Here is a 23,327-nt window from a genome sequence, read left to right on the forward strand (position 1 = left end):
CTCTCTCTGGCATTGCCAATAGCAGACAGCAAGAATCTAGAAAAAGGACAAGCAGGAGCAAGAACAGTTACTTCCCAAAAATCCTACCTTAGCTTCCCAATGCTCTTGAGGGCTGAAGACATACATGAAAGTTGTTGGTTTAAAGCCATAAATAAAGTCACAAGACCAACTAGTCCTTTGTAAAAGCACTTGTAAAAGTAAATAAAGTCACTTTTCACAAGGGCACATGGGATTTGTAAACAGTTTTGGAAGAGCATCAGCATCCATAGCTATGCCAAAATGACCATACAGCAGGGCAACACAGAGAACTGCACCTGAGAACATGCACACTCTGTACTCTGAAGCTTGTTGCAAAAAACACCCTGTCCAGCTAAGTGGGCACTCTCAATCTTTGTTTTTATACGAAATGCAATAAAAGCACTCTTTAGCAGCTAAAATTTATGAACACTTAAAAGATTTTTGCATTTGCAAGTTTTTCTAATCCAAGTCTATTGCTGCAGTCCAAGTGCACATGATCAGCCTGAACAGTTACAGGATGCAGCAGTTACCAAAAGATGAAAACCCACACCACATGCACACCAATAAACAAATGTGCCCCCATGTGATAGCAGTTTGTCTCACACACACACACAAAAGCAGCACCGTATTTTAACACCACTGTCAACTCTTATTTCTAGATTTACCCAACGACAAGCAAGTACAGTATTTCACCTTTACAAGAAACAAATTACAGTAGAGTTCCAAAATGTCTTACTTCAAACTTTTGTGCTGCATTAATACTTTCTATTTCTCTGAGTCTAGAATTGGACACATGGAGTTCTGTTGCTGCATCTGAAAGAAAGTGAAAATTTTGTTTTTGTTAAACTACTTTTAATCTGTTAAATAGTCATCAGTTAAGACCACAGTTATTACCAAGCATCTTACTTCAGATTGCTTTAAGGTTCGTTCCTAGGTAAATATTGAAAGCTGCTTTTATCAGAACACTGCCAGAATTATTTTTCAGACCGGAAGGTCTTTCTGAACCTAATTTAGTTCTCTCTTATCTAGGCTTTAAGTCAGATCACAAAACCAACTGAAAGGTACAGATTCAAGCTTTAAAATTAAGGAAACTAAAAGATTTCAATGTATTATTTGATGTCACTGAATCTGTTTTTCATTTAGGAGTTTGCCCCTGACATGACAGTCCTATGTTTCTCAGTAATCTCCCATGAAGTTTCAAAACAAGAATTAGTTTGATATAATACACACAATGACTAACTTTCAGAAAAAAAATCCAAACCTGAACCCAACAAAACCCACAAAATAACCCACACAACAAAACACCAACTCTTCCCCCACATAAAAGCACAAAACCCTCATGAGACTCACTGTCAATTTACAAAGGTGATGCAATCTACCATACCAGTTTATCTAATATGAAAAGCACATAATTCTGTCCCTGGATACTCTTTCTTTAATGATCAACCTTCGTCAAACAGGCTACATTTACTTCCCCTGTGTCCCACTTCCAAAAGACAGAAATACCACATTTCATGTTATTAAGAGAAGTCATCCTGAATTGACTATAACAACCTTGACAATTTTTTCAAAATTTGAAATACATATAGTTTTCAAGTAAATACTGCATTTCATAATTTCCCAAGTGCTGTTTAAAACTGATGCAGCTCAAGTGCTGCAGAGGCAACAATGTACCCACGAAAACTGCTAAACTGAAGATGTTAAAGTCAATAATCCACAAACACCATCTTCAGTTCAAATGGCAGTCAAAGCTGCAAATGTAAGAGATAATATTAAAAATTAGGAAACATTAGAAAATTAGAGAATTTAAAAATGGGAATTTAAGGAACTGCTTCAAAAGCATTTCTTCAGCTACATAGTATATAAAGGTCTTTACAGGAGTACTTTGATGCCACTAGATTTTTACACCCTCAAAGACAGTAACCCATAAAAATGTACTACTATGAAATTTCTAGGAAACAGAAGTTTTTCACCGCATTATCTTGCAGTAAAGTACACCTGGAACTAACTACTGAACATCAGCACATCTCTTGTGCACAAACTGAAGCACAAATGCATGAACTGGATTCTCAATTTAGCTTTTAAAAAAGGCAAGACAAACACATCAGATGACCACACAGTTCAGCAGCATAAAACAAGTTTCCAGACTAAACTGATTTTGGAATTTAAAGGAATTCTAAGCAAGTCTTTCAGAAAAGTGAAAAAAAGATAACTTCACAGTCGTCAGAATAAATTTATCTCTTCCAAGCATTGTTGTACCTGTCTACCAAAAAACCCATCCACGTGAGACCAGTAGTATCTGCTTGCCAACAAGATTCATACAATACTGTCACAATGCTTCATAGGTGTGAAGTTGCAAACAACGTAAATTGTTTAATTTCACATTTGAGTATTCAGAAGTCTTAGTTGTTCTTTGTGATTGCTATTCTTAACAATGTTATGAGAATGCACATTTTTTTCCAAGAACTTAGTTTCACGATGGTAAAAATATTAGTGGTAATTGTTTTACTAGAAAATTCAAATGTTTATTGAAAAACTCATAACAAAGGCATTACTAAAAATATGAAATTATAGTCTACAATAAATTTACTCTTACTTTATTCAATGTCTTACTCCGATATCTCAACTTTTTCGTTTCAACTCTCTGTTCTGTATTTAAAACATCCTAGCTTCTAATCTCTATAAAAACAAGGGCCACGTTCTCCTATTTGGCTACAGAACGGTAGAACTAGATGGGTTTCTCTGGGTCCAGCTGAAATGCAAATAACAAAAACATCAGAAACACTGGACCTTTACCTGTGTGACACGTCAGACTTAGATCACACTAGTGGCAAAAAAACATCTGCACTCCTCCACCTCCGGGGTTTTATGAACCCACTCTAAAAGCAGCTGATCAAACGCGGGGTTTGATGCACTAAGCAGAGTGGCAGCACCGCACTGTGTGCGCGCTGTTACCGACAAACAGCACCTCACGCAGTTCAGAAACTTCCGAATAATACACCCGGAACAGGTTCACTTCTGCTATTATAGCCTGGGCATACGTTTGTTTATTCTCCAGACCCTGAGGTCAGGGGGGCGGCGCAGGACGGAAAACAAGGCCGGGAAGGCCCGCAGCCCCCCGGGCGACACCAGGCCGCGGGCCCCTCCGCTCCCCGCCGGCCGGCCGGCAGGTGCAGGCAGCGCAGCCCGCCGCTGCCCGCCCCCGAGGAAACCGGCGGCCGGAGCGAGGGCTCCCTGGCTCCCTCACCACACCAGGCCTGCCCTAGCAGGTACGAAGCGAACGGCCAGCCCCGGCAAGCACCCGCCCGGCCCGGCGCCTCAGCCCCTCACCGCCCACTTCCTCGGCGCCCTCGAGCAGGATGTCCTTGGTGAAGCTGGAGATCTGGCCGGTGAGCGAAGACAGGCTGCCCCCCACCTGCCCCAGGGACTGGCCCAGCCCCGAGCCCAGCCCGCCCAACCAGGACGCCATCGCCGCCGCTCAGAGGGCTCCGGGCCTCACACGGCCCCGCAGCTGGCTGCTGGCTCCCGCCGGCGAAGGGGCACGGCCGCCGCCTCCTCCTTCCTGCTCCTCGCCGGGGAGGGTGAAGGCTCCTTCTGCGGGCTCAGCAGGCCGGCCTCGGCGACCCCAGCACCGCGCGCATCCCCCCGGCACGACCCGGCTCAGCGGCTCCTCCCGCAGGCTCCAGCCTCTGCCACCTCGACGGCCGCCATGACACCGCCCCCCGAAACACCATGGCCCGGCAGCCGCAGCCGGCTAGAGCGCCTCCGCGGCGCCTGTGACGTGGCAGCGGAGGACGCCGCGATACCGGCGGAGCCGCGCGCGCGGTGCCGGGATGTTAATGGCGGCGGCCGGCGCAGGGAGGCCCGGGCAGCGTGGCTTTGAAACGTGCTTTCTGTCAAGAGGAACAAAACCAAAACCCCGGTGCGTGGTTGAATTAGAGCTGCTGTCGCTGAGCCCACCTGGTCATCGGGCACGGCCGGTGTGTCGGAGGCGAACACGGAGCCACCTCGGCCTGTGCCCGGGCGGAGCGGGGCAGCCCTGAGCGCGGGGCCGGCCCGCGGTGTCGGTGGCACGGCCGAAGCGCGGTGCCCAGCAGCCCTCGCGACTCCTATACCTGTTCTTACAAAAATAGGCAGGTGCCTGAAACGCCAGGCTCCTTGTGCCTTGGGTGTAGGTCCAGTGGATGCTTGGTTGGATTTCCAGCCACAACCCCGACACTGGCCCGATTCAGAGTTCCTTTTGGTTTCGATCGAATGAGGTATTTAGTATTGTTAGGGACTATAAGGAGTGCTGCACTGTTACAAAAATGCAGTGTTAAAACAGTAAGGACAATACTGATACAAGATATTGCCTATATTGGAAATACAGGGCAGCTGGATCATTGCTAGTAAAATTTAGCAATAACTACCTAAAATAATTTTACTTACCGCTACCTAAAATAATTTTACATAAAATAATAGAGAACTACATAAAAACAATAATTAAACCACCACATCACTAGTAAAATGTGATTTTAAACAAAAATAATAAAAAGCTGAGAAGAAAGAGCATTTCACTGGTGAAATCTTAACATCTTTAGGGAGGAGCTGAGAACGCAGCAGGCACAAAACACGTGTTCTGGAGTTACAAGCTGACAAACATTACCATAAGGCTATGGAAAAACCTGCCTGTTGCTTCCCAAACAGTAGCTTGCAGAGCCTTTGCGAAGGGTTCGTAGCTGGCCTGCAATACTGGGTTACCTCCTCAGCTTTACTGTCCACTGTCACTCAGATGTTGGGCATAGTATGTGGTCCAGGAATTTAAAAGTTAAAAAGTAACCAAAAGAGCTGTCAGGTTCAACAGTTTTCTAATAAAGGTTTCTTTTCATCTTCTTCAGTGAACACTTCTTCTATCAAGTTTATACATTACCAAATTTTAAATTCAATAATGTACTTCATACCCTTAACAATTATCCATAATGAAAACATCACATACTACTTCAAATCCATTTCTAGCTCAAAAAATAAACATACACCAGAACTGTAAGAAGTATTAGTGCATGAAACAAACATGTATTTTAATCTGCTTTGTTAATTTAAAATACTGGGTTTAATGGAGATTAAAATTTTACAATGCTCAAAACACACTGTAACAGATTGTTTTAACAGAAACTGGGGGTCCACAGGAAATAAAAGGTCATCTTTTCCAATACTGTTTGGCTAATTAATTTTTATGGGAAAGAGTCTTCTAAAATTTTTCAAGTAAGATCAGGGATGTCCTCCAGACTTCTAAACAATACAGAGAGATGATAAAAATGTCTCTTATTGTGGTTCATTTTATAATGCCAAGTAAGGCAAGAAGTCAATGAAGTACCACAGAGGACTGTTCTCCCCCTACTTTTGTTCGTTGCTACTCTTGAAAAACTAGAAACTGGCTATTTAGCATTGCAACTAATTTTTTTAGCTGACTGGCTTCATCTGCTGTTGATAAAGGTACACAGAAATCATCCAGGATACTCTGTGGATTGACTAAGCTACAAAACCAGTGCATTGTGTCACAAAAAGAATGTGCATTCTGGTAGCAAAACAGGAAACATCAGCTTATTTTAAAATTAGGAAGCATACACTTTTTAAAGATGTAGCATAACTAAAACCAGCACCAACTTTCTTCTTAACGGGAATGTCTTTACATAAATTTTGGAGTATCAACAGATGAAAAGACATCAGAGGTGATGAAATGTCAGTTATGAGCAACATAAAGTTACCCCCACTAATGTGTATACACAACATCTCGTGCAAAGCCCATGAATATCAAAGATGAGATTTTAATGTTTGATGATTCTGTGCACAATCCACATATAAGAGAAAGCACATATGCAAATATTTAGGTCAAGAGAAACATCTGAAGCTATAATCATATTTATTTAAAAAAGTGATATCAAATACATCCATATATATATTCATGCCTATTTGGAGAGCATTTTCAAAATATCAAACAGCACTGCCATTTTCGAGTCAAAACAAGGACAAAGCATTTCAGCTTTCTTATCTTTTTTAATCTCTTTAGTATTATATGCTTCATATACACAAAATAGACAAAAATTGTATCGGAATCCAGAGCCAGACATAATGAGAGCAGTCTCAAGATGAAAAATCTGTTACTAAAAATTATTTCGAAAATACGTAACTATTCAGCAGGAGATGAAAAAAATTCCCTTAAAAGTCCTAACTCTACACCGTTTTCTACACATGGGGTTTCATGTAGCAAAAAATAAAATTTTATCAATGCTTGCATGCTTTAAAGACAATATCAAAGTTTTTTCCTTTTTTTTTTTTTTTGTGCAGTTTCATTTAAATATTACAACCCTTTCTGTCCAAACCCTTTTATGTTTCCCTTCCTGAATTCACACGGTGGCTATAGTGGGGTGAGTGGGCGGTGTGTTTCAAAAAAAAAAAAAAAAAAAAAGTGTAGTAGTACCAATTATTTTCTTTTCTTACTAAGAAAAGTATTTTGATTTGGTAAAAGTTGAAAAGTCACACATACTTTTAACATTCTGAAGTACTGTAATTGGGGAAGCAGGTGACTACAGCAGATTAAATACTAAAGCATTCCCTCCACATCTGGAATGTGAAAAAGGCAAAACGTGTGTTTGCAAATTAAAAAAGTTTATTGTAAAACAGGTCATGCTTTTAAGATGCAAACCTGGATACAACACAAAGCAGCTACTAATCTGAAACAAGAATTGGACTGTGGCAGTTAAAATGTACTAAGTATTATTCTTGCTTGAACAACTGATCATGTGTACATGGGGAATGGGTACGTATATATTAACCTGTTAAGACTCTTTCTTACGTGATTTGTGAATTAGTAAAGATTTCCCATGTGTTGTTTGTTTTATGCAAGACAGTAATAGCATACCAAGTGAGCAACATAATTTCATATCTAAGCCCTTAAAAGAAGTTTCCACTTCAATTTTCTTTTCCTTAGATTCCTCCTTTAAAAGTATGTGCTGATAACATGAATTGTACAATAATACTTCTTTGTAAGTCCAATTTCTAGAGTTCTCCAATCTCATTCGCCACAATATTTCTCAGTAAAAAGGCCACCATTTGTACATCTCCATCATTGTATGAAACAATAACTAAATCCTAGAAAAATTCAGTTATCTCAGAACTGTAACATGTTCTTGGTAATTTTTAAAACCCTGTTGTCAGTTTTTAATAAAGCAACTTGCAAATGACAATGTTTTTCTGAGATACAGAAATAAAATTACTAGACATGCAGAAGCAATTTAAAACTTCCCATTTTACAGATTTGCAATAGAAGCAATAGTCCAACATTAAAACACATTTGAGATTTAACTTTGCATTGGTTATTTTTAAGTAGCCTGCAAAGTAACGAAGTATGAAAAATACTAAGAGTACCTTAGCTGATAATTACATTTAAACTTGCTGAAGTTGTTTCAAGGCCACAAGGACACCAAATGTGGGAATAAGCCAGTATTCTATCAGGTTAGTTTCAAACCCAGGAAAACATGAGCATTTAAATAGCTTATATTTATACCTGCGGTGCCTAACAGGAATTGCATTCAAGCATGACTGCGTTACAACACTTTTTCCTCCTGCCCTCATGACAAGACCATGAAAGCAGTTTACAGAATTATACTTACAGAACTAATTTTGGAAGATGTTTAGTGTAATTATCACTCATTCCCCCTACCCCTTTCATTTCTATACGCAGAAAACCACAAACTGCATCACACAAACTGTTCACTGTGAGGAAGACTGTAAAGATCTGTTGGATGAATGAAGTCTGAAATCCCCTCTAATATCATACTGTAATAAAAAGAAATATCAATTTCTGCTCCTTTACCATGGACTTTGTCCTAAAGTTACAACGTGGGGAAAAAGCCTTCAGTCTTACAGAACAATAGAGATAACACTGCAATAATAGAGATAACACTAGAAAGAGGCTCTAAATTAGTAAATGCCTTATGAGCATAGTTCAGCCACGTTGAGAACTGTTTATCACTGAAAGAATGCACACCAAAAAATGAGATCAGCTTTTTATTGACAGGTTCTTGGCAGGTCCACACATTTTGAACTTTAGGTCTGGGTTATAAAATATGCACTGTCAGCAATTACTATTAGTCCTTTCCTTTGGTGCAATTAACATACATAGCTTAAATTGCTATCTCTTAACTGCTTGACTAGGCAGATACTCCTGCTTCATTAAACTTGACATTCCTCTGAAAATCAAACTGGTATTTCTAGTGCAACAATGTTGCTACACAGAAAGTAATGTGGTTAGCCCTGTAATGACTGACGCAGTTGTGCTTTTCAGGCACTGTTACTTAATATTCCCTACATATTAAAACACTTGGGTGATGAAGTAAAATGACATGAAAGTTCAAATGCAAACCTCCATGCTTTAGTGATTACAAAAACACATAATTGTCATGGGTTACAGTTAATGCAATTCAAGGGGCTTAGATTTTTTTTTAATATAGGGCTGCTACACTATATAGCTCTAGAAATAATACACTTTTATTATATTCTCATAATAGAGGATAAAAGGTCCAAGTTCCAAGTACTGGTATCAAATTGCCAGCTTATACCTATGTATAAAAATGAGAGTCTGATTTCAGAAGTAGTTTATGGCACAACAAAAGAAGGGAAATTAAAGCTGTGGATAATGTACAGATGAGCAAAGAAATAATTCAGTGCTTTAGAGATTCCTTTCCTGTTCTCAGTTTCATTTAAACTGAAAGCAGAAATTTGCATCCTGAAAAATACAGCATTTCAAAATGGCATATGCACACATGGACTTTTAAAGCCACTGTATAGCTGTATTAATTTGAGACATTACAGATATTAATTATAATGTGCAGGGCAGATTATTTTAAAAAGACAAAATTTAAAATCAGTTATTAAAAAGTCATGTCTTATGTCAAAATCCATGTTGTCTCACACAGACCAGTGTTTCTGGTGACACTGATGGAAATTCAACACACAGGTAAGGAGAACAGAATTTAGCCCAATTATATATAATATAATAAGCTATCAAGAAAACATTGCTGTAAACAAATCTTTACTGAGAGGTGAGAGCCCTTTCACGTACAGTACTACTTGATGCTGAATGTATATTTCCATCTAGCTACCATTCATTTTATACTAATTTTAATTAAATGTTACTATTGTGCAATGATATAACTTTAGAATTTTTTGATAAAGTAATTTGGGGTTATCTTCAAAAGATTCTTAGAATGCCTGTGCTGTTAATGCATTAAGTGGACTACAGCTTACATACTCTTATCTACAACATATTTCCATATAATTTATATGTAAACAGAATTTGTATTTCAAGCACCATTTAGGAAAATGAAACATATCTCAATTGTTGCAATGAAGTTGAAAGTCAGGTTTGGTCACCCTGTTACACATTCATCCTGGGTATCAAAGCAAATGTCTTCCAACCAACAGCATATGCTATCTCACATATTTTGCTCCTCAATTTTTCTCAAGATCAGAAACAGCATGGTAAAAATTTGTAAGGTGCACGAATAAAGGCCATTCCTGAAAAAGCTGCAACATTCTGACAGACACTCATAAAAAACATTTCAGAAAAAAATCCACACAGACATAAATATTCATTCTTAAAAGAACTACTTGCACAGGGGTCATTTCAGACTGCAGGAATGCACCTTACATGTGTGGCACTGACTTTATGGCACCTAAATCCCCTCCTCCTTTCTCCTAGACTCAGTTACAGCTCTTTCATACTGAAACGCCAGAATGAAGGGTTGAGCTTGAAGAGGAAAAAGATTCCAAAAGAGGTAGAAAACCTGTTTAACCCAACTGATTACATGCTACTTTTGTAGTAAAGACAGTGGCATAACTAGAAAAAGCATAAGAAAACAAAAACAAAACACCAAACCAAAGAAGGCAAGTTATCTGCCAAGAAATAGGGCAATGCAAAAATCCCACTTTAAACATGGATCTGCAAATTTTACAGCTGGAACTAAGTGATACCAGAAAGCGACAGAAGGTCAGAAGTCACTGAAAGACGCAGGAGTAACATCATAATAAAGAATATAACAAAGATTTTATCTTGAATTGTAAAGTACGAAATTTATGGATTCATGTTTCTCCTGTAGAATGGGTCATTTCAAAAGTGGACACCAGGATCAAAAAGTTGATATTAAGTCATTCATAATAAACATTCACAGAATAAATTACCTAAGATAAACAGAAATTTATTATTTTTCCCATTTTAAGAGATATCTTATAAAGAACTTAGTCATTTATGAGTACAACTTACTACTTCTGTTTTCCCATTAGTAGTGAAGGAAATTGGTTGATGCTGGTTTTCAGAACCTTTGTATTTTCAATAGGATTCTTCAATTTAAACTTGCTTTTTAAACAAAAATTACAGCTGCTACACATGTCTAACTTTGTTCATGTGAATAGTTTAAGTAATTTTAATAACAGCTAATCTTGTGAACAGATGTTCTGTAGTAGGAGTGCTACAGTTTTCTAAATTAGTGCAATCTTTTTGTATTTGCAGACGCCCTCTAACTCTGACCTCCAGCCCCCCTTTCATTCCTGCTTCCAGAACTCTGAAATGAACCCTGCTTGTGCAACATCCACACAGTAATATTATAATGGAGACATAGTGTTTTGACAATAATAGGGAAAACAAAAGTTATGTCATTTCTCCTCTTCTTTATTCAAGTGGTTTCTAACAGACTCCAGAGACATATTCATAGCTGCTTGAAGCATGTCTTCTTCACTCATATCACCTCCTAAAGAAAATAAATGCATTTCAGTTGTAATAAATACATAGAGCTAGTTCTCAGCTGCAGTTAAATTGATTTTTTTTTGTTCCTTCTGCCCACACCCACGTGTTTCCACCACTCTCAAAATTGGTTTTGTTTTTAAAAATCACTGAACATTTTGCACTTAGCTTTCCCTCCACAATGGTGGCTCTGTAACAAGAAACACATTAATTTTGGGTCACCAGTGCCCAATACTGCACACTTACATTCTACTGAAAACTGGTTCCAGTAATTTGTCAGCTATTACTCCAAGTTTATTACACTGTCATACAAGTTTAAGAATCATTTAGAAAACAAATTATTGGCACAAATCCTATCAGATTGCAATTTGTAATGCTCAAGCCAAACAAAACAACAAAAGGCAAAACCAGAACTCAAATGGTCTAACAGTAATGCTGTCCACTGTGAAACAGGATATTGACATACAAAGCATAGCAGGCTTTTCAACAAAGCAATCCTTTCCTTCACTACATAGTTTGAATGGCTGCTGGAGTGAGGAAGTAGGCAGATAAGGAAAGCTAGGAAACAGAGCGCAACACAAAAGTGAAAAAGACATAAAAATTTCAGTGTTGGAAATACGTTTAAAAAAAGATACCTGGGTCAGCTTCTGGAGTGCTTGAGCTTAGAGTTGGCTTATCATATAAGGTCAGGGCCTGATCTTGCTGCTGTAGCTGTTGTTGCTGCCTGAAAGTGTAACAAATTTATAAGAGAATAAGATTAACATCAACACAAAACCTGTAATCAAGTCTATTTCATTGTAAAGAAGACCAAGACTGAGAATTAGCAGCTGTTTGGTTCAACTAACACTACTGCAGCTAAAAATCTCTTCAATCGCCTCACCCTGCTAACTTTCACACACCTATCTTCCCAACATTATACTCCAAGCCAACATCACTGTTTTCGCAATATCTGGATGTTCTGCATTCTTAATCTCTCATGCAAAGTCTAACTCCTCCCATCCATAGCATTTCACCCTGGTCTTTATCTCCTCCATTTCTAGGAGGCAGAGATAAGGAAAAGCTACAACAATAGCCCAACTATGTATCAAGAAGGTACTCCAGAACAACGTAAAATATCATCTAGAACACTTTCATGTGATGCACACTAGAGGCATCATTAGCAGAAGCAAAGTCTTAGAGTACTTTTCTTCAGGAAGACAATTACAGAAATTTACAGGATTTCATTTAAAATACTTCTATAACATGTATGTTTTCTTTCTTCACAAGACTGATGTTGCACTACTAACAGATCCCCTCTTATTTACAGGTTTCTGTTTTTCATAGGAACCACCTGGGAATAGCAAAATTCAGGTACTGTTAGGAAAACATTAAAGAAGTTAAGCTGTACCTCAATCAGAAACTCATCCACACCCAAAAAGCACTGAAAAATAACAACATGTACTTCCACATGCAGTTTTTTATAAACTACTTTACTTTTCAAAATATGCTTGCCGTCTCCTTCGCAATTCTTCTGAAGAAAGGGAGTCAGTCTGACTGGTGTGAGGTGACTGAAGAACATTCTGTGGTAAAGAGTCTGAGAACTCACTTCGACGACTACCTAAAACCAGAACATGCCATATCCTACTAACTATAGTAAAATGAAATATAGTTTAAGAAAATGTTTTCAAACTTGAGAGGTAGAAAGAGACTTGTTGGAGAAATAAGCACCTAGGCTAACGTCACTTGATACTGTCTCTCCTCCCCTTCCCTCCTGCCACCCTTTGCCAATTTATTCTTGCTCCCTAATGATCAATGCTAACATGAAAGTTACAACTCTTCAGAAGGTAGAAAGGAGAGCTACAGGTAATTCTGGGTTTTCCTTCTGTGCTTTAAAGCCAGTCTTCTCAGAGAGCTTGATGCATGCTCAAAAAGGTGGCTGACTGAAACCGACTGCAGTAGTCACCTAAAGCATAAGCAACATGAACAATGTACATGAAATTTGTATGAGCACTGCACCTTGCATGCTGAGTTGGATGGCTCTGCGAAGATCAGCTTCTTCATCTTCCATATCAATTTCCTGCCTGCTTAGAGCCAGGGCTCTCTGAAAATTCTCTTCATCTTCATCTAACATGCCTGTTCCATCAAAGGGATGGTTAACTTCTATTGCTTGGTCCACATCACTTCTGGGTAGCCTGTGAAATGGACATATTTATAGCAGAACTCAAACAGAAATGACACTAACTTTCACTGTGAGATTGAAAGGATTTTTTTCTGATTTAACTCAACTTTTTTTAAACTTTGGAAAAAAACATTTATATTGTGAAAATTGTTACATAAACAAGTATTTTCATTTCTACATGAAAAAGCTTAAAAGGGCTGTGAACAGCTTGCAGCTGTAAAAATGAAAATACTGCAATTCTAAATGCATGCACATGTTGACAAGAACCTATTCCATAGGAAAAACTTCAAAAACATAAGACAACAAAAAGCACTAATGCATGTTATTCAAACTTATTGCTATTTAAACAGTTACATCAGCAGAGAACAGTGCATCTGGTCCCCTCAGGAAGCTTTGATGACCACACTAGGAGAACACATCCTCTGTGAAGCATACACACTTTCCATGTTATTGCCAAGTATCTTGTTTTTATTCCATCAATTTACAACAACCAGTTTATTATTTCTTCCACTCTGTAAAGATAATGCCTTAATTCCTCTGAAAAGCCTTAAGCCTTTTTATCAGTATGCAATTTATTCACTATGAATATGTAATAAAATTATTGCAGAAGTTCTACTTTATGTGCTTTCAAGGATGTTTTATATTAGCAGTATGCACAACAGAGCAGTACCACAACATTTACAGTGAAATTATTGCGAGAGAGAATGCTGTATGATTTATACGATATCAAATTCAGATAGGCATTTCTCATTCTTTACTTGTGACAAAATGCACGAGCCAGTCTTAATTATAGGTTGATTACTATTAACCATAGTTTGGTAAGGTTTGATAACCCATTTTACTGTATTTGGAAAAATGCTGTAATCAAGAAGTTAAAAATGTGCACTATACAACACTTCGGCACATGGAAAGCTAGAATCCTTATTAACATAGCTTTTGCCCACTTAAAATACACCATTTGTGTTCTACCAACTTGCTTTTACTGTGTGCAGCAGTAATAAGCATATTGAACTGAAGGTACCTCTAATTACTTCTTAAGAGGGTTGTTTCTATGTAGGCATTAATCGTGGAAACCAATCATACTGAACATTATTAAAATCAAGTCTCTATTTAGCTTACCTCTGATCTCTTGGCTGGGCTGTCTCTTCTCCAATTAGTTTTGGTCGCTGCATCTGCTGTACCCGAATCATCTGCAACAGCTGATCAGCCTCACAGTCTGGCAGGTCACCTTTTACTACAAATATGGAATAACCTGAGAAAAATAAATCATAAGTATATAGCATTAAGGTGCATGCATAAACACTCTAAAAAACGCACACTATATGGAACACAATGATGTGCAATTTATTACAATGTAAGTCTCTACCTTTTATTATAAAGACTTGGGTTATTTCACTATTTCAATCATAAAACTACGGGTAGTTAACTGAATACATAAGTTCTAATAAATAATGATCATTACCTACTTTCATTTAATGAGATTTAACATCTGCAAGTTACTATTACCTTCCTGTTGTAACTGAGCCAAGAAAAGTGCAAGATATGTATCTGATATTAGTTCTGGACCCATCAAGAGAGAGTTCAAGTTAAACCACTGTAATTAAGAAAAAAAAGGTTTGAGAGAACAAATTAGCATAAAGATTACTTGGTAATCCATTTCTGTACATTGTGGTTATTTTCTATAATGGAATATCTGAATAAATCTAGTAACATAAACTATCAAATTAAAAGTCTTTTGAAGCACAAAACCTATTCTGGTAAAGACAACCCTTCAAATACTCTTCAGCTAACAGGAAACCTGAGTTGGGGAAATCACTGCACGCTCTCTCCCATTACTGAACACTGGTACCAGGCAAACAGATTAAAACAGGTAAACTAAAATATAATGGTAGAAGAATTATTTCAGACATCATTCTAAAATTCTGCTTAATCCTACTTTTAAATCTGTTCAGAGACGAATGAAGGAAGAAACCTTCCATAAGTTAATGCTGTATCTTAACAAGTTAATAGATAAAGGAAACAGAAGTTGAATTATTTCCATAAAATACTTCATTAAACATTCTGCCTTTACTAGCTGGTGATGCTGAAAACTATTGTTTACTTCTCTGATACAATTTTTAAATACAAAAAATTACTAAACACGAACTCAAATTTAATATGCTGACAGTACAGCATATTACAATAGGGGACGCTTGAGATAAATATACACAGATCATTTCTAGTTCCCTGAATAAGGCAACTAGTTATTTATAGTACTTCTAGATATAATCAACATGGACAACAAAATATTCTACCTTTAAAACCCCTCATATATTGCAATCAATCTGAAGAACATTTTTTATACCATACTCATTCAATAATATCCAATTTTAACCAAGAAGCACCATTTCAAATAGTAGAAGGAGAATTCTATCTTCATTCTTACAAAAATGCATTTATGTACCCAAACTTCAATATATTCAGTCATACACTTGCGGTCAGGCCCGTACTATAATTCACCTGGACTACAGATAAGTGACTATCTACCATTCTGTCATTGTCACAATTTGTCAAAAACACCCTTTGCCACTAGGAAAGGCTAAGACTACCAACAGCATAGGAGTGGGGAATAAAAAGTTATGTGAACAAATACGATGGACAGATTACTGACAAACTTTTAAAAGGGAATATAGAAGAGGAAAGTTTTTTCTCTATAAAAAACTTCTTTCTGTAAAAAAAAGCAAACTCATTTTGCTTTAACTGTAATAGGAGCAGGTCAAACCTCAGGCAACTATTTTGCCTATCTTTTCTAATTACTCTCTAGTTAAGACACCTAGTTTTGTCTTCAAGTGGTTACAAGCCACATGTACAAGCAAAAGACATCCACCCCTTCAACTTAGAATATTTTGGGCTAGAACGTGCTCTCACAAAATTCCACCCACCATGGTTGTATATATAATATGAAACATTCCCATACTTTTAAGAGACCATTCAGCCTTTTTAATATCAAATATATAAAAATTGCCTGTAAACATTTAGACATAAAGCAGAAGAGTAGAGCTTAGTTTGCTTACTCGCGGTAAATTTTTTTAATTTTTTTTTTTACATCTGCATGACAACATAGGTAGCTACCACTTGCAAAGTGAACTGAATAGATAAATAAGACTCCTGTCCACTACTGTAGAATCTAAATGTTTATTTAATTAACATTTTCTATGACAAAAAAAGCCCCCCAAAAAATCCAAACACCAAACCAGCTTAAGTTGTATAAAAGCTTATGCGGTGTGATTCAGAACAATGATTGACTACCGAAATAGAACCTGCATTGGTGTTACAAGGGACATGGACGTGACCTGAGTTATTATGTATGTACCATACACTTGTATGGCCATCCCTTACCTTTAGCAGCTATTTCCTGCTTATAATAGAATTGTTTGAGAAAGTTTTCCAAAACAGTGTGAAGTTGTTCTTTTACTTTCCTCAACTTTATCCTGATGGTTACTCTTAAATACTAGCAATCATAAATATGAATACATTTGAAATTTGAACTTTCTCTTATAACTACTGTCCATTTAAATAAACACAATTATTTTTTTCAACGTCAATAATTCAGTGCATTAAATTTTGCATTCTATAGGGATCCTAACCCTTGCCTAGGACTCCTTCCCCCTCAACCTCCACACCCACCCCCTACAATTTTTCTGCTACTTTTCATGCAGAAAAGAAAGAACAGTTAAGACACCACACAGACTCTACCAGAGCTGTAGCTCCCTAGAGGACAAGTTCACTGAGGAACTGATCCTAGGATCCTTCCCCAGGCTCACATTCATAAAAAATGTTAGGCAGTTTTTGTGATGTAACAAACATTTACTTTTTAATTATTTTTTTTAATATGGGGTACTGTTAAAGCAAACCGCAGCAAAAGCTTGCAAAAGGCCAACACATGGTCTACTCGCAACCACTTTTCCACCCCCATTGTGAAGTCAATTTTTAAATAAAGAAAGACAGTGTCACCTGTTTTCCTAACTTTCGAACTGTAAACCAGTGTTCCTTATAATTACAAATAAATGATTTTTCATTTCTGTAAAAAGAAAAACAAAAGGTATAGATAACATTAAATACTCTAATATTTGAGTGCATATTAATGTTTAAGTTCTTTGCTACCACTAATTTAAACTTATATTAAAAATTTCAGTAACATAACTGTTGATGTTACAGAGTACTCGTACTGCTTTTATAACATTTAGGAAGTTGTCAATGTTACTGAAATCTCTGTATACCTGTGATGCCACAGATACTGAGATATCATGAAGGCACAGAGGACAGATGCTCATATACATCCCATAAAAGAAAAAAGTAAAGACAGAGGAGATAACATCAGAATGCAACAGAGCTTGAAATAGTAGTTTTAAAGGATGATTTAAACCATAGGTTAAGTGTGTTATTTTCCTGTAAAATGAAAGCAGGTTGCCAAGAAAAAAAAAAGTCTTACATAGGGTCGATCCCAAGCCTCTGATACTCTGGGCTGTTGAAGAGGATTAGTTCTAAACCCCAAACTTTCAAGGCATTGCTTATAACCTGTCAAAAAATAGCACTTTTCATGAGTCAAATTGGTCAAATCAAATGTAAGCAATGCAACCATTTTAGCTGCTATAAACAATTATGTTGTTTTCATAAACTTCGATTTCAAGACATTGCTAGGAAATCTAGGAATCACATTATTCAAAATGCAGTTGTCATGAATCTACACACAAACATAACACACATACCATATCTAAGAGGAAGTAGTAAAACTAGAATTTACCTGAGATGCGTTAATAAGCTTACTCCCCCAGACAAAGCTGTAACTTCACCTCCCACAGACACTTCATAAGTTGTCATCTCTCTCTCTGCTCTCAACACACTGTTCTGCCTCCCCTCCCCCCAATATGTCATCTTTCCCCACAGTAACTATTGAAATTCTGCACCACTGGATTGTCACAGGATCAGTCAGGTATATTAGAACAAACTCTTTTACAATAGCTCTTTAAAGCATCTGAAATACTGCTGTAGAAAATTTTAAATTAACAATTCATCTTCTTTTCAGTAAGCTGACTATGCAGCAAACGAGCAAAGCAATAACAGGACAAAAAAAGAATATCAGGAAGCATTTTTTTTCAGCTATGGAAGCAGCACAAACAAGAACACAAGAAATGCCAATCTGTTAATGGTTTTTCACTGAACAGAAAAACAGAAAAGAAGCTCTCAAGGGATTCTGGAACATTGACAAGCACCTCTGAAAGCTCAGAAGACAGTCAAAGGTGCAAAGCATTGCCTACAGCTCCAGTCTAGACACAAGCCTCAATTCAGTGTCCAATACCATTTTTTTCTTTTTTTTTTTTCTGGTTTAAGTAGTTATTATTAATTACTTTTCCATTATGGTCCTTAAAAAAAATCAACCACCAACCCTAACCCCACCCCACCCCCCCAGCTCCCCAGCCCTAAAGTGTCTGGAGTGTGTTATAAAAACTGTAATGCAGAGATAATCACAGCTTTTTCCATTCTGCAGACCACTGTGATAACCCTGTAACCACTGCCAAGGGCTTTACAGTCTATAATTTGAGAAAACAATCTCAACTCTGCTTTTCCACCAGTAGTCTATGGGAGTCAAGATCTATACCTGGAGTGCCCACCAGAAGCAACTTGAAATCAAGTTTATTGCCAGCAGGTGTCATTTTGCAGTTCAGTGCTATTATGTGTTTAAGGGCCTATGAACTGAAGAACTGCAAGTCACTGCTCTTAATGGAAAAAAGAATGAAGATGTGCAAGTCCAGCACTTAATCCCATTAACCCTATAAACAGGAAACTAGATGAAAAAACTTGATGCCATTTAAATTATATAAGAGAATATACTGCATAACAAAATTTCTGTCAGTATAAAGCTGCGCTTACTTGAATTGAGAAGAATCCACTGTCATCCATATTTACAGAAGGCTGCTGCTCAGTGTGAAGTTGGGAGGGAGAAAAGGGAAAAATGGTGTAAGCATAAAAGGTCCGAAATAATTCAGTTTTGAAAGTAAGTATAACTGCACATACTTGAAGCAACAACTCAGCATGACCTAGTCTGTAAGGCTGATTACAATGCCTAAATAAGTTTATTAATTAAAAACTCAAACCTTTAAATTAGAAATTCTCAGTGCTTAAAAGACAGACAGGCATGGGAACTTCTGTTCCTGTCTCTGCCACTGGCTTACAAAACCAAAAAGCAAATTGCTGATCCTCCTCCTCACCATGTCTGACCTTCCTACCTGTAAGACAAAGATGGTGTAGCTTTTTGTAGAATTGTTGTAAAGCTGTACTAGTAACATTTGAAAATGCCAGATTCAAGATAAGTGAATTAAAAGGCCTATAAATTTATGAAGTTTTAGCACTGGGAATTAAACCTCCTCTAGCTATGCAAGAACACATTTGTTCTACACAAGATTTCAGGCAAATACCAAGCAATCTCAAATTAAGATTATTTTACCTGTAAAAATGTTCTATATTCTTCACTAGACACTCCTCCCTCTGCCATTCTCATTCTTTCTTCCTCATCCAACTGCTGTGCAATAGAGGATAACTCAACAGGGCTAAAATATTCCCCTTGTAGCAAATTATTCAGACAGTGCTGGGCACACAATGAGCCTTCTTGCTAACATAGGAGGAGACAAAAATACCAAAGACAACCAAAAAATCAGGTTAATGTTTTACTCTGTAAAGCAACTCAACCATTTCATTCTGGCAAACTTCCTGCCCTACCCACTTGCCCAGAATGCCATATATTCTTCAAATGTGTTATGCTGCAAGGCATAAAATACAACCCTCCCATCAACTTGATGTGAACAGCCCTCCCCCCCCACCTTTTATTCCCTCAATTAAATTTATGTAAAAATATTACATTTGAAAACACTGTAAAAATTCCCAGTGGCCTGACCAAATCACACAAGGACCCTGCAGCCATCAGGACAATGGATTCTGTCCTCTTCCAAATCACCACCACACGGAAATGAAACAGTTTGGATCTGTACTTCCCAGTAACAAATGTTTTCTGCAACAGATGCTCTCTCATACTTTAACTTTTCTTCCCTGCCAAGTGTGTCTATTAGCAACATGCTCTCCACATGTAGCTACAGAAAAGTAAACCATTAGGACTTTGGACAGATTTAAAATACACATTTTCAGAATGTATTTCCTTCATTTCAGGTTACTCACCCAGTTCAGGTTATAACCATTTTTTTTATTGCCAAGAAAGTGATTAGGTACTGGAGGAGCAGTAAAGCTCATTCTCCACGTGAAATTTATGTATAGGAGCTAGGTAAAAGAAGCTAATGCTACTGCTTCTAAAAATTTGGTAAGAATGATGAGGTGACAAGAAAACATAAAAAAGAAATTAGCATATTAATGAAATTTTTTTTTGTTAATAAACCATTTAAACAGAAAACACTTCAGTCACTTTGTTACATATTCAGCACACTGGAAATAATGGAAGTGCAATATAATATTTTTAGACTGTCAACCCAAATTAAAAACTAGTAAAATTGAAATGCCAGTCATGATTTTGTTGCATAAATAAAAAAAATATATAATCTGAATGCATGTCAGGCTCCAACATTTTCATAAGTGCAAATAAAATACTGCCTTGTTAAAAAAAAAAACAACCAAATTAGTCTTTCCTATGAAAAGCAACCTTTCTTTACAATCCTGCTTTCCTCTTGTTTTAATATCAGTCCTCATTTTTATTTGCATTAAGAATGCTAATGTGCATGCACTCTATTAAAAACAAAACTAAAACTCCTCAACAAAAATAAAGAGCACCTCCCTCTCCCAGGAAATCCACAGAACCTAAGAATACAGGAGCATGCCTTGGAGGAACATTCTTTAAACTTTCCTGAAAGTCTCATACAAATCATATGCACACGTCTCCCATGATCTGCCTTACAGCAGGAACCTCAAAAACTTAACCCTAGATTACAGAATCTTCCTAGGGCTTCATCACTTAACTGAGCAGCAAGTTATTAAAGCTAGATTGGCTGTACAGCCAGGGTTCAACTGAATCCAGAAGCCATCCCCAGTTCACATCTTTCCCACACAAGAAACTCAAGACTAAACACCAGCTCCTGTCCCTTCAGGACCACATCCCTGCTGCTGGTCATATGACAAAACTACAAGAGAAGAACCTGCTTAAGAATCACAGGTTTCTCCACCAGAATTATATGAAACTGATTTAGAAACAAAGAGGTATTAAAATACCTTTGAAAATTAGTTGTATCACAGGCTTAAATCTTAATTTCACTACAAGGACCTTTCTGTATTTGTACAGTTTTATCTTAAATAAACTTTAATGCTCATACACAAAATTAGTACATATTAAGTGAAAAATGCAGAAAACTGATCTTACAGCTTTTAATAGACATTAACGTCAATTTTTTCCCCAGAAAATATTGCGTATTTCCATAATCTAAAATCCCCTTGTCAAAACCTATTTTGATGAAAACAGTTGCCCTGCTTTCAATGTTTTCCACCACCTGTATCTTATCAAAGAAAAGACCATCTTCTAAGACATGTGCTCCTTAAGACCCACTCTCTGTTACCATCATGCCCCTGTTAAAATGCCATGTTCCTTAGGTCTTTGTTTGTTAAATTGCTTTTATGAATACCATGTTTTTCATGCCTTTTTATTGGAACATCTACAGTGGGCAGATTCAAGTGTGTGTGTGTGTGTGTGCAGCACTTGAAATATTTTGACAACACTTGATAGGGTGGGTGGTGGGTGGGTGGAATGATCCCTTAAGAAAGAAGCCAGAGGTTCAGTTATTGTTACTACTCTAGTCAAAATTTAACAAGCTAAAAATATTTGGTATAACTTTGTAACTGTATAACTAACTTAACCAGGGAGCAGTGTACATTTCGTATGTGAGAGACCCAAGACTGTACCCTCCACTTGCCCAAAACCTGTAGGAACTACAAATTACAATCCGTTTATAACTTTGAATGCATTATGCTCTGTCACTTCAATGTCAGCAGTTTTGTTATTTAACCAGAAAGAAACTTAGACGTTAAAAATTTATTATTTCATTATATGATAGGCCAGATAACAGTAAGGTACATTTGTTTTGAACTCATTTTAAAATCTAGACTGGAACTCAAGGTCACTGTATCAGAGACCATAATGGCTGAAATCCAATACTCCTCTTCTGAACAGCAGCTGCTTAACACAATGCTTGCCTAGTTTTGCAACCCAAACCTAGTTTGAAAGAACACTCCTTGGGTTCTGTGGGTTTCAGAACTGTAAATATTTTGGTTTTTAAAATCAAGTTACAATTATTTTGCTTTATTTGCCAAGAAAACAAACCATTATGCATGAGAACAGTGTACAAAAACTAATGTTAATCTTAACACAACAGCAGTGCAGAAGCATTAGCAAATATATCAAAACAACCAACTATATTTGAGTAGCATGAAAACATAAATAGCTTGTATTTGGGAACCCAGATAAACCACAGCAGGTCATAGGAACATTGGTCCTCCAAACAAGGAAACACTGTTCAGCTCAGAGGCACAGTACATAAATCAGGATTTCCTTAACAGCTCTCCCTCTCCCTGCTCCTTACAGAACCCCAGCCAAGCCAGGCTAGGTAATGTGTCCGAGAGCACTGACACACCTGCCTGCCGCTGCTCATCTTCATGCTCACTTCCAAGCCACGCGAGCTCTCTCTTAAGAAACACAAGCAGTTATAGCCTGCACCTTCCTGTACGCAAGGTCTACTTCTAAAGGCCCAAGAAAGGCAGCCACCGTGCGACAGGAAACGCCGAGGCTCAGCCCTGACTCTCTTTGATCTCCGGTAACATTTCCTTCCCTCGCCGAGCCGGGCCGAGCCTCTGGAACCGCCGGGCGGGAGAGCCGCAGCTCTCCCGAGCCAGAGCAAACCGCGCCGCCGCCTCACCCTGCCACCTGACGAGTGCCCGGGGAGGGGCAGCGGGCTCGGCCGCGCAGGGGCCAGGCGCACCCCGTGGGTATCGCGGGCTGCCCCCGGGCCAGCGCAGGGACAGGAGACACAGCAGCCACCCCTCAGAGAAAGCACTCCCGACCCGGCCGGCCGGCCAGCGACACAACCCCCCCCAGGCCGGCCGGCAGCCTTCAGAAGAAGCAGAAGCTCGCCCCGTCCCTCACTCACCCGCTCATGGAAGATCGACTCCATGTTTATTGTCAACGGCCAGCAACCCCCGCCTCACGTGACCTCCCCAACCAATCAAACCCTCCCTTGCTCGCTGACCGGCTGCAGCCAATCCGCGCAGGGCCCTGGCTGGGCTGGCCGCCCGGATGAGGCCGTGGCGCCGGCCGGCGGCCGTGGCGGCGCCCCCTGCCGGCGAGGAGGT

The 23,327-nt window shown here is 38.3% G+C and overlaps 2 protein-coding genes across 4 annotated transcripts in view; both read right to left on the reverse strand.

Moving 5' to 3' along the window:
- Positions 1-5,754, reverse strand: part of TRIP11 (thyroid hormone receptor interactor 11) — a 35,857-nt gene extending 30,103 nt beyond the window's left edge. The window contains exons 1-2 of the mRNA XM_080396689.1: positions 3,349-5,754; positions 755-831 (exon numbers count right to left, since the gene is read on the reverse strand). Coding sequence (XP_080252815.1) covers positions 755-831; positions 3,349-3,487 — 216 coding nt within the window. The 5' untranslated portion in view covers positions 3,488-5,754. The remainder of the gene's footprint in view (positions 1-754; positions 832-3,348) is intronic.
- A 2,297-nt stretch (positions 5,755-8,051) lies between these two features.
- Positions 8,052-23,295, reverse strand: ATXN3 (ataxin 3). Of its 3 annotated transcripts, none has more exons than XM_080396745.1 (11): positions 23,126-23,295; positions 19,438-19,602; positions 18,864-18,908; positions 17,425-17,510; positions 16,947-17,013; positions 14,460-14,547; positions 14,073-14,205; positions 12,791-12,966; positions 12,269-12,392; positions 11,431-11,519; positions 8,052-10,802 (listed from the first exon to the last, which is right to left on the reverse strand). In XM_080396745.1, the coding sequence occupies exons 1-11, from the start codon at positions 23,147-23,149 to the stop codon at positions 10,708-10,710; spliced, it is 1,092 nt and encodes a 363-aa protein (XP_080252871.1). In that variant the 5' UTR covers positions 23,150-23,295; the 3' UTR covers positions 8,052-10,707. The 3 variants fall into 3 exon arrangements, with proteins under 3 accessions (XP_080252871.1, XP_080252872.1, XP_080252873.1); XM_080396746.1 differs by having other exon boundaries at positions 19,438-19,598; positions 23,126-23,211; XM_080396747.1 differs by lacking the exons at positions 18,864-18,908; positions 19,438-19,602 and having other exon boundaries at positions 23,126-23,192.
- Between the last annotated feature and the right edge of the window lie 32 nt (positions 23,296-23,327).

This window comes from Falco punctatus (genome assembly GCF_963210335.1).
Source record: "Falco punctatus genome assembly, chromosome: 7".
In the NCBI taxonomy this organism is placed as follows: Eukaryota; Metazoa; Chordata; class Aves; order Falconiformes; family Falconidae; genus Falco; species Falco punctatus.

Excerpts from the sequence above, each read along its gene's own strand:
- ATXN3 (XM_080396745.1), bottom strand. The coding sequence starts at position 23,149 with ATGGAGTCGATCTTCCATGAGCGG. Across the intron at positions 11,520-12,268 it reads CGGCAAGCATATTTTGAAAA|GCAGCAACAACAGCTACAGC; the intron begins GTAAAGTAGTTT and ends TTACACTTTCAG. Across the intron at positions 10,803-11,430 it reads CACTCCAGAAGCTGACCCAG|GAGGTGATATGAGTGAAGAA; the intron begins GTATCTTTTTTT and ends TATTTTCTTTAG.